This window comes from Paramisgurnus dabryanus, chromosome 8, assembly GCF_030506205.2.
Source record: "Paramisgurnus dabryanus chromosome 8, PD_genome_1.1, whole genome shotgun sequence".
NCBI classification, from domain to species: Eukaryota; Metazoa; Chordata; class Actinopteri; order Cypriniformes; family Cobitidae; genus Paramisgurnus; species Paramisgurnus dabryanus.
The window spans coordinates 17,711,232-17,723,330 of NC_133344.1; the positions used below are offsets into that span (position 1 = coordinate 17,711,232).

Consider the following 12,099-nt stretch of genomic DNA (forward strand, 5'->3'; position numbering starts at 1 on the left):
GGTGCGGCTCTATTTGAGCAGAGAATAGTGAATGGGAGCCCAAAATCAGGCGAGGAGCCACTGGACTGCAGTGTTGATAATTAATAAGTGAGGTATGAGTGAGGGAGAAGTGCGTGTGTATGAGAGAGAGAGACCGAGAGAGAGACTGGGTCAGTTTCAACATTTGGAGACCAGATGCATCTGAGTGTCTCTTTTTGGCTCAGAAAGATGTAGTGAAGATGTTCACTTTGGTCATGTGTGTGTAAACTATTAAATGCACATTTCATTTTTCTCAAAGCTGGTGTATTCCCTCAGAAAACATAACTGTATTGCGTTGTATTGTGGTTTTAAATTATGTAAATAGTCATTGTTGAAGCTTATACAGTGATCTCACCATTCCCCTTAACTGAAATCAGCCGTATGATCAAATAGTGTGAATGTCGAATAATCTAAAGGTGCGATGGTGCAGAATTGACTTTTTTTGGCTGTACTGTTCCTTTAAAAAACTGCCAGATCTTCAGCTATGCTATGCAGATGCAAACCTCAAATCTCCAGTATCTTATGTTCGGTACACAGCCAGAAAGAGGCCATGTTTCCCAGCATCCCAATCATCACTAACCGCTTCATTCTCATCCATCCCTGTGGCTCTCTTCTCACGGATATTTTTCAGGTCCGTTTTTTTCTTTGCCCTCTATTCTTTTGAACTTCAACCCGGTTCTCGCTCTTTCCCCCAACTCGAACCTTTGAGAGCAAACTGAAATCCGAACGAGAATTTCCCATAGTGAGACGCGAGCCTTTTAATCATCTCCAGACCCATGTTGTGTGAAAGGCTTTGAAAGAGAGTCCTAGAAACTCATAGAGGGCGTGAGACATTCCCCGAGGCCTCTGCGGGACTCGGGGCGATGCGAAAGGGCCGGTCTGGAGGCGCGGGTCTTCGGTTATCTGTCACTGGGTGCTCACAGGGAGGAAATGGCTGTGTTTAAGGGGCAAGAAGATATAGTTTCATACAGCAATTACATCTCTCCTGTGTTTACGGATCTGTTTGCAGAGGAAGAAAAGATGCTTGTGCACGCATGGGGCTGAAATCCAGGATTTTTCTCTCTGCAGATATGAGACCTCAAAAGCGTCTTCGCTTACTCAGACACATAGCAATCCAATTTGTTGAGATTGCTATCACTACATTTTTCCTTTAGGCTTATCGTCAGTCTTTAGAAGAGGTATATTTGTGATGCTATTGGTTATGTTTTAATTTGTTTAAATATCAATGTGTTCTTTATATTGTTTGTATTGTTCTCCAAATAAGACCAGTTGCTATTATTTGAATTCATTTGGTGGCCCTAAAAATAATAAATTTTTTGAAAATGTTCACTATAAGGCTATGAATATTTGATGAAACAAAAATGTCACTACAATCCACAAACTGAGAAATATATTTTTTTGTTTGTTTCAGGAGTGGCAGAACTCCATACAGAAGAATGCTGGCTTGGCTTTTATTGAACTTATCAATGAGGGAAGGTTAGTTTTCTTCTTTATTAACATCACTAGTAGCACAGATCAATGTACGCTTATGTCACTTCGAGTCTTTTATCTTCTGGTCTTGGCTGCCTAGTTACCATGGCTCCTCTGAGCTGTCAGACTAGGGAGCATGGTGGAGACCAGATTATCCCCTGTAGCATGGGCACAGTGTGTGTGTGTACAATGAGAAGAAAGTGAGTGTATTTATATATATATATATATATATATATATATATATATATATATATATATATATATATGGTAATGAAAATAAAAGGAATTACAAATTCATTCAGCCTGATCTCACAAAATACGTGAAATAGTCACGCATTATTTTGCTCAGTTTTGCGTGACATTCTCACGTATTTCCACCATATTACGTGCCCCTGACACGACTTTCTTTTCCGTGACAGTTTCACGTATTGGTTACTCAACTGTTCTTCCTATTTTCCTACAATTGACGCTTCGGTTTGCGGTTAGAACAACTTTCTGTTACATAAAATGACATCCTTACCCAAACCCAACTCTAACCCCAACGTCAGGCGACGATGGTTTAAAAAGCATACTAATGTTTTTTATAAACCAATACATTAAGTGACATCCTAACGCAAACAGCAAATCTAACCCCAAACCGAAGCGACAATTGTTTAAAAATAGGAAAAACAGTTGAGTAACCAATACATGAAACTGTCACGGAAAAGAAAGTCGTGTCAGGGGCACGTAATATGGTGGAAATACGTGAGAATGTCACGCAAAACTGAGCAAAATAATGCGTGAAATAATGCGTGACTATTTCACGGAAATATGTGAGATCATGTTGAATTCATTAGACTGATATCCCACTATGCCACCCGGAATACACCGGGAAATTAAACCATAAGGCACGAAGGTTCGTTTGTCAAGGATGGGGCGAGGAGGAAGCAACACAAAAATATAGAAAACATATCAATTCTTTATTTTATACATTTAAAAATAATCAACACTCAAAGGTCACTCGATTCGACTTTCACAGCACAAACAAAAAGACCAAACAATCAAAATAATCTGAGAGCTGCTAGCTAAAGGTTACAAACACCACATACTCAGTGATGAGAAACTGATGGAATGACAATTATCCTGGTACAACAAGCATAATGAAATTAAAACTTAACACAAACGCGAATTTACACCTTCCGTTCATTCATAAAACATGTGTCTGCCAGGAGGGTGGTACCACTGGATGACATATAGTGCTCCCTAACCTCTCAGAGCTTTTATACCCTCTCAAGTATCCTCCAATTGGTCCGTAGGTTTACCCCACGTCAACCAACAACAAGGCTATATGTCATCCTGCTACATGTGTTAGCATTTAGCCTAGCCCCATTCATTCCTATGGCTCCAAACAAGTTTTATTTTGTGCCACCATACTTGTGTAACTACTCATGTAACAGTCTTTAAATAGAGAAAACATGGAACTGTTTGGTGGCTTTAAATTCATCCCTGTTTGGAGCCATAGAAATGAATGGGGCTAGGCTAAATGCTAACACATTCAACACGCGCTGTACAAAGATTAAGTGCACACATTGAAAAAAAGATAGGTATGTATTAATTCATCTAAGTTGAGGTAAGAACATAGTAAAATATTGAAAAACGGTGATGTTTTCGTTTATGGGCCTTTTCCATGTAACCTGGAAAGGCATGTCTGGTTTCATATACTTGTTATCTGTCATATTCCTTGACTAAATGTAGTATAGTCTTAAGAAAATTACACACAGTTTAAATACAATACAATACAGTTTTTATAAGGATTATACAATTTGCAATAATACCATGTATTATATATTCGTTATGTATTTAAGATATTTAAATTATTGTCCTGTTTTTTTTTCACAAAAAGCTGCTTTGAGACAATGCAACATTGTAACAAAGTATCTATATAAATACTATAATAAAATTCATTTTTGAAAAAAATATGTTACAATTTTTTATGGCTAAATTACTTAAAACTTGTCCAAAGCGGATTAGGTGGCCACACCAATAAATTGTTTAATCCTATTTTGCTTCGACTCTTATGTAAGCAGATTTGAGGGAATTGGGTAGATCAGGGCAATTGGTTCCCAACCTTTTCACTTCAAGGCCCCCTAGTTTCCCAAAACCATATTTGAAGGCCCCCTACTCACTCAATTTTTTCTACATAAAATTAAATAGAACTTGGAATGACTAGACAGATATATATTCGCTACTAAAATGGCCAAAAATTATTTTAATGGTTGTTTTGTATAATTTTGTATAATTTAAAGTCATCTTGTGGCCCCCTTGGAAATCCGCTGAGGCCCCCCTGTGGCCCCCCGACCCCCCTATACACTGGATTAGGGTATAGTAAATATCTTAGTATGTAAACTATTGTGTCTAGCAGAAGTTAACACACTGTAATTTTACTATAGTGTGGTTTGGTTGTACAATTTGTGTGTGTGTGCGTGCTTGCGTGTGTGTGCGTGTGTTTACATGTGCGGATTAGAGCTAAGGCTCTGGGTCATTGCTGTCAAGCCGATCTTGGCTGGCTTAGCCTGCATCTGCTGACCCATCTGTGCATACATGCATGTACACACACACACACACACACACACACACACACACACACACACACACACACACACACACACACACACGGACACACACACGGACACACACACACATACACACACACACGGACACAGAGTCTGAGTCAGCAGAGACAGTTGCTGTCCATGGTGCTGGCACGTCCATCATCCACTCTTGGTCTGTCTGTCTGTCTTTGTAAGGGGCCCTCATTACAAAAAAAAAATTTAAACCTGAAGTTTATTGTGACCATCAGTGTGTTTATCTCCAGTGGAAAGTCTTATATTATAAAACAAGAAATCATACCATGTATCAGTTAGTGGCTGGGTGTTATTTGTAAATAAACTCTGGAGTGTTGGAGTGTTTATGCAACTGTGAATTGCAGCATTTGCTATACACCCAGTATGCAAAGGAGATTTTAGTAGGACACTTGTGATTTATGATCCACATCATTTCATTGTGTGCGGTTTTTTTATAGCTTCTGTATTGTAGCTTGTGAGATCCTGTTTTTTTCCACTCTGCCCTAACTGTTTTGAAGTACTATGTATATTTAGAAGGTACAAATGGCCCTCGGGTCTTTCGTTAATACTAAAAAATAAAGACTTGCCCTAAATTGAATGCAGAAAACACGTTAGTGATATAAATAGGCTGTTTACAATGTTATTTCCTGCTTGTCAGTGTTTAAAGAAACGAGTGCATTTGAACGGCATACCAGATTGAAACCCTTCTGTGGAAGCGAGAAGGGAAATAAATATTTATTATGTCTAATATCACACACCACAGAAACTCAAAGGTTCAGCTTAATTAAAACAGCCGACTTAATGACGTGCATAATGAAAATTAACTCCGAGTCGCCCACATCCCATAAAAGATGAAATGGGGGAGAGAACGGTGAGATTGATTGTGTGTGATGTGTACCTGTGTAATCTTACTGTGCTTCTGGAGACAGATGTGAAACTAAGTGGCATTTGTGAAACGTTAAAAAGCACCTCTTTTTCCTCTATTCTAGACTCCTCTGTCATGCTATGAAGGATCATATCGTCAGGGTGGCAAATGAGGCGGAGTTTATTCTCAACCGACAGCGAGCTGAAGACGTGCACAAGCATGCCGAGTTTGAGGTATATAACTTTTGACAATACTCATGTGACCATGTGACCCTATTTGTGCAAACCCATTTATTTGTGATTGTTTTCTACATAAAATCACCCTTTATGATGTAAAGAACATTCTGTGGAAAATAAGCTTGATATCTTTAATATTAACTGAGTATGGTCATGTCAAAGATGGAAATCAAGTTAGATTATGAAACTTTATCATGGATTTCACAAATAGGGTCACATATTCTAGATCCTCTAAAAGTCTGGATTTGTATATTTTATGGCAGAATATCACAGCATTTTATTTTTCATTATATGATAGGTAGACCTAGATATTCTTACCTTTGCAAGCACCACTAATGAACTACCAACCTATCAAGTACCCAAATCTATCGTTGCACAAAGCAGATTATAATCAATTCCAGATCATAACTCTAATCCCGCTCTAACCCAGAGGAATTTAGTGAATGATTCAGTAAATCAGATGTAATGTGAGATCTATGGTGGTGTGGGAAAATCTCCCAAAGCCAGCAGTGTAAAGTAAAAACAAGCAGTGGGGAATACCCATAATCCTTTGCTCATGACTCTTCTAATAGAGAAATTTGCATATATTCTCAACACAGTCTTTTAAATAAGTGCCCAAATATGTCTTTACACTTTAGCTGTTTCAGTCAAAAGACATAAAAATGGGGCAGTTTACGAGATTAGGTTAAGATTGAAGGCGCTCTAAGCGAATCTGTGTCAGTTCTTGATGATGTTTGAACTGTTTTCAAACAAACAGAGCGTAGCTAACTCCTCCCCCTCCCTTCCGTGCTTTCATGAACGCGCCCAACCCCCACCCCCAAATCCTTCTTGTCGTTTATTGGCTGGAACACTTTGTTATGTTTCGTTGCGCTAGGTTTGGCCATTGTGTTGTTATTGCTGTTTGTGAAGCCTGGGCTGTCTACAGAGATCGCGTTTTTTTTCCAGTTTGATCAGCGGTCAGGTAGCAAGGTAGCAAGCAGATAGTGAGGAGATGTTTGCTGTATGTAACAAAAAATGTTTTATGGTCTAAAATGCGTGAATTCGCTTAGAGCACCTTTAACTCCATAGTTATTAGGACATTTAATAGTTTTTACAAACACACGTTAAAAAAGTAACATTGTGTGTCCATGTTGAGATAAAAAGATGTCACTGATATATTTTAGGAAAATCTGTGCAAGCTGTTTTTTATTAGGACACCCTGAAACATGCATTTTAATCTGGGACTTAGGCCTAGTCCACACGGACACGGGTATTTTTATAACCGTGACTTTTTTACACGGTTCGACCGTTCTCCACATGAATGCGCACTAAAACCGAACATTTTTGAAAACCCCTGCCAGGGTGAGGATTTTCCTGAAACGCCGGTTGCAGTGTTGTCGTGTAGACAGCAAAACTGGGGTTTTTGCCTTTGCGAAGTCACTTTTGTTAAGGGCGATTTATACTCGTGCGTAGGTCCTACGGCGTAGCAGCGACGGCGTAGGTTCCGCGTCGGTTTTCATTTATACTTGTGCGTCGCCGTCCGCGTCGACGTGCAAAGACACGCGAAACCGCTGGTTGGCAGTAATCACGCGTGTAACCACAGTAGCAGCAGAAGTCGTCACAGAAGAAGAAGCTAAGCAAGTTAACCCACAAACGAAGAAAAAATAGCAACTTGTTGTGTATAATTTGAGAAGACCAGCAATGATGTAAGTAAATAAACAGCGACTTATGTTGCAGTTTTAGTTAAATCACTCCTCAACTTGGCTCATCTTTGTTTTCACCGTCTCAACCGGAAATACCTATGACGCAGTTTTTTTTACCTGACGGGAGGGGTTCTGGTGGACCAATCACAGAGCTTGCGGTCCGCGTAGGTCCGACGCGCTGTTAGGAATTTTGTGAGGTGCGCGTCAGGCTACGCAGAGCTACGCACAGGCTACGGATAGCCTACGCCGTAGCTACGGCGTAGCACCTACGCACGACTATAAATCGCCCTTTAGGCTTCTAATTGGCCAAGGTGGCTTTACGATTTCAGTTATATCGTCACCTACTGGTGTGGCATGCTCTTGACAGCGCTTGATAGCGTGTTTTTGCTTTTTCATGAGGATGGAGATTTCTTATAAACCGAGCATGTGTGGATAGGATGTTTTTGGAAGAAAAACTCTGGTTATAAAAATACCGGTGTACGTGTTGGCCAAGCCTACCTAAACCAACCCTAAGGGGCAGTTTCCCGGACAGGGATTAGACTAGTCCTAGACTAAAATAAATGTAAGAGTTGTCCAGACTGAAAACAACTTGCTCTGACATATCTTAAAATACATCAGTGCCCTTTGTTTTGCCTCAAAATCCACACAAGTAATGTTTTTAGTAAGGGATATTTGTTTAAACTAGTTATATTGCTTAATTAAACTAAGGCCTAGTCTTGGCTTAAACTAATCCCTGTCCGGGAAACCACCCCTTATAGAGTTTAGGTGCATAGAAACTTTATCAGGATTTGGGGTTTAGTTGTAATGAAAATAATTTGAAACACTCAGGCCATACAAATTAAATAAATTTATTTGTTTTAGATAACAGTATATACACTATATTGCCAAAAGTTTTGGGACACCCCTCCAAATCATTGAATTCAGGTGTTCCAATCACTTTCAGTGAAAGCAACTCTTAATGCTTTATCATATCAAGACATTTTGGAGAATTTCATGCTCCCAACTTTGTGGGAACAGTTTGGTGATGACCCCTTCCTTTTCCAACATGACTGTGCACCAGTGCACAAAGCAAGGTCCATAAAGACATGAAGGATTGAGTTTGGTGTGGAGGAACTTGACTGCTCTGCACCAAGTCCTGACTTCAACCCAATATAACATCTTTGGGATGAATTATAGCGGAGATTATGAGCGAGGCCTATAAATGTGCTTTTCGAAGAATGGTCAAAAATAGCTGTTATAGCTGCAAAGGTTGGCCCAACCTCATATTAAACCCTATGGATTAAGAATGGGATGTCGTTCAGGTTCATGTGCATAGAAAGGCAGGTGTCCCAAAACTTTTGGCAATATAGTGTATTTATCAAATGTTGTTGGGAATTGTAGACAAAGTGATGCCAATGAATGGTTAATGAATGTACAGGCCCAAAACCGAAAACATAACATAATCCGGCCCACAGAAATATTTTCATTTACTTAGTTTAATTTTCATATTCAGATTATTGATGTAAACGTTTAAGAGGCCGTTCACAGTCGCGTCTAAAGACTTCTTTGTTTGATCCAAAACGCATGAGAGGATGCGCGTCTTCTGTTACTACGCAACCATGAGCTGCCCGGAAAACAGAATGCGTGATCGGATTTGAATCGCTCATCTGCACCTCACGTCAATCAGGTCATTGTCACCATGTGATCAGTTAATCTTGTAAGGACTTTGGAGTGTTCGTCCAGAGAAGATCTGCTTCTCGGCGGGGTTAGTTCACGCCAAGTCACAGCTTCAAAAGCAACACCTCATATAGGGAGGGAGAGGTGTAGATGTAATGCAACACATATTGAACTACGGATGAGAAAAAGACTCATCAAGTGCCCAGGTTAAGAAAAGAGGAAAGATAAGGAGAAACGAAAAAATTATAAAAGACTGTATGCTATGGAGCTCACTCATAACAATATAAGTATAGTGCAAAATCTATACTGTTAAAATAATGTATAAATAGAAAAACTGCATATTAACAGAAATATTGTGTGTTTTTTATGTTAAAATAGCTCTGCGGCTCTCCGGCGAGATGTCAGTCTCAGAAATGGCTCCAAGCTTCTTTTTTGGTTAAAGAAAAAAATCAATCATTTTGACCAGTAGGGAAGAGCGGAGCACAACCTAACGCTTTTTGGTTTTGGCTCAATCATTCAAAAATATTTGATTTTGAGTTTTTACACAAGCAACACACACATCTATGCTACAAATGAACATTTGAAGTTTGTTTCTAGTACTTACCATTCTTGGACAATTACACCAAACGTGACAGTAGTGTAAACGTTACAACTTACCCCATAGGTGGGGTTAATTGTAACAGGCAGGGGGTCAGTTGTAACACTTGCTAAAAATTAAGTTTGCAGGCAAATATTTCACTATTTTGTCTATATACTTGAAGTGGATATTTGGTTATATATCTGTCTATAATAGACAGGTATCCACACTGTATTCATTCATCCAGCCCTTTTTTAACAATAGTTCAATTATAAATGGATACAAATGTCTAAATATGTGAAAAAGCGGCACAATTACTGTATGACAAAACATTTTTAATATGCGACCCAGTCTGTAATAACCATACTACAGTTTCAAAATCAAATTCTGAGATAATGAGCATCAAAGTCTGATTTTAGCCATTCATTTCATTATGATTTCAATCTTTGACGTGATCCTATTCAATCAATATTAAAGATATGAACAAAAATACATTTAACACGATTTTTAAAGACAGGCACAATTATTTTGTTGGCAGCCAGCAATCATTCGTGTGTAGCCTATTTTAAACAACAGCAAGAATTACGCTAACATTAGCGGTTTTCATTTCGTAAGTGCTGAGGGGTTAGTTGTAACACAGCGTTACAATTAACCCCGCTGGGTCAAAATATTTTCAAGCCGACCAAAAAAGTTGCTAAGAGCTGCAGACATATTTCAAAACAATGCTATGTTTTAGTCAACAAGACACAGATTAATATGACATAGCATTGGAAACCGAAAAAAAAACATATGAAAAATTTACTTACATGCCACCAAAACACTCAATAACTCTGTGGTAAAACATTATACATTTACAATAATTTGCGGGAGATCGTCTTTTGGCAGCGTGACAAAAATATTACCGGAAGACCAAAATGCTCAACGTTGTGCAACAATGTAAACAGTCCGTGTTACAACTAACCCCGCGTTAGTTTTTGCCCCTCGCACCCCTACAGTGTACTGTATAGTTGGCTATTGCTACAAATATACCCATGCTACTTAAGTTTTGCAGTCCAGGGTCACATATAAATATGTATAATGTAATATGTTAAGGACGATAACTTCACCTGTAAAGATAAATGCCAAGTCAACTGCTTAGAATATCAGAGGCAGGCCATCTGTATTGTTTTGACAGTGATGCAGTGGGCGCTATAAATGTAAATCAAAGTTTAGCAGCATGTATCCTGGAATGAAAATATGGCTATGGCATCAATATATGGTGTAGACGCGTGCGGTGATGGAACGACGAACGTCTTATCTGAAGTGTGCAGCCCATCTCAGGCAGTGGCTTTATATACTGCTCTTAAGGATCCTTGACCTAGTAAAAAAAAGAAGCAAGCGGCAGATAAACAGTGTCACCGGCTAACGGAAGATGCCCTCTTGCCTCTCCATCATCCACCCCACTCCCTATGGAAAGATGGCATGCATTTCCATTCTCCTCTACTTTATTACAGTCGCCTGCGGATTGAAGATTCCGTAAGCAGATATGATATTTTTACAATTAAGCTGGTGTCACTTCCAACCCTCATACCCTCATGTGAACTGATAAATAACGTTTGATGTTTGTCGGAGCGGCGCGCGGTTAGGCGAGATGACACGGGGAGATTGAGTTATCGGCCGTTTGAAGAATATGTTGAAGTATAATATCTGACAGAATTCAAATATAAGGAAGGAAATTCAATTACTTCGCCCGTTTCCCCTGCGCCCCTCCAGCTTGCGTTAGCAAATTAGATTTTGAATATTAGCAGGAGATCCCCTCTGGGGTCCACATGGGGAGACAATCTTATTGTAGCGAGGAAGATAAAGTCGACGGGATGCTGCGTGTCACCTTTAGTTTGAGAGGCCTTCTGGTCTCATGAGGAGTCGATGCTTTTCAGTGTCTGTCTGTGCACAAAAAAGTAAATCTGCATGTTGACACGGTAAAACCATTGATTTTATTCTTGGCTAATACAATGTGGTACTAAAACGTCAGAATACAACAGCTGCAATCTCTTTGAAATTTGCAACATTGTGTTCCTGTAGCTGAATGGGTAAAGTAGTGTGCTTGCTACAATAAAAATTAAAAATAAATGTATAGCTTGTAATGCACTGTAAGTTGCTTTGGATAAAACCATCGGCCAAATGCATTAAAGTAAAAAAGAAAATAAATAAAACATCTAGGACTGAACTAAAATGCCTTAACAAACTTCCAATGGGACCTTAAAATTACTTAAAAATATTTAAAATATAAAAAAACAATCTTTGTTTTTGGTTATTTTCATAACAAATTTAAATCTTTTTAGCTATGCTCTATGCTATACCATGGGTACATTTTCACCGAACAGGCTGCAAATATTGTTGTTTGCAATGGCGGCCTTGAAATTTGAAAAGGTCTTGGATCAACAGTACACGGGTTTATAATTTGTTTGTTGGGAACCCATCAGCGCTGTTTCACGTAGTGCCGTCATTCTTGCTTTCAATACACTGATTCATTTTGACATTTACAGCAGATTTATTCCTCACATGCTTGTCGTTCTCTCTCTCTCTCACGTCCGTGTTTTTCTTAGTCTAACTGTGCACAGTACGCAGCCGACAGGAAAGAGGAGGAGACGATGTGTGATCACCTCATCAGTGCCGCCAAGCACCGCGATCATGTGACAGCCAATCAGCTGAAACAGAAGATTCTCAACATCCTCACCAATAAACACGGAGCCTGGGGCGCAGTAGCGCAGAGGTACAGCTGTGTGCATCTCTCTGTATGTTTCCTCATCTGTGGGCGTTTTTAGCCCAGCCCACATAAAAAATACTGAATACACAGTTAAAGGGGACATATCGTGAAATCTTACCTTTTCCATGTTTAAGGGCTTTAATGGGGTCTCCAGTGCTTCTACCAGCCTAGAAATTATGAAAAAGAAAAATTTAGTTTTGGTAAACCATTCTCTGCAAGCATGTAAAAAATAGGTCATTGTATTTG

General features: G+C 39.2%; 1 protein-coding gene across 1 annotated transcript in view; it reads left to right on the top strand.

Annotated features, from left to right (window-relative positions):
- Positions 1–12,099, top strand: part of nbeab (neurobeachin b) — a 328,780-nt gene that overhangs the window by 178,064 nt on the left and 138,617 nt on the right. Inside the window, exons 34-36 of the mRNA XM_065280795.2 lie at positions 1,430–1,494; positions 5,081–5,189; positions 11,693–11,859. Of these exons, the coding sequence (XP_065136867.1) occupies positions 1,430–1,494; positions 5,081–5,189; positions 11,693–11,859 (341 nt within the window). The remainder of the gene's footprint in view (positions 1–1,429; positions 1,495–5,080; positions 5,190–11,692; positions 11,860–12,099) is intronic.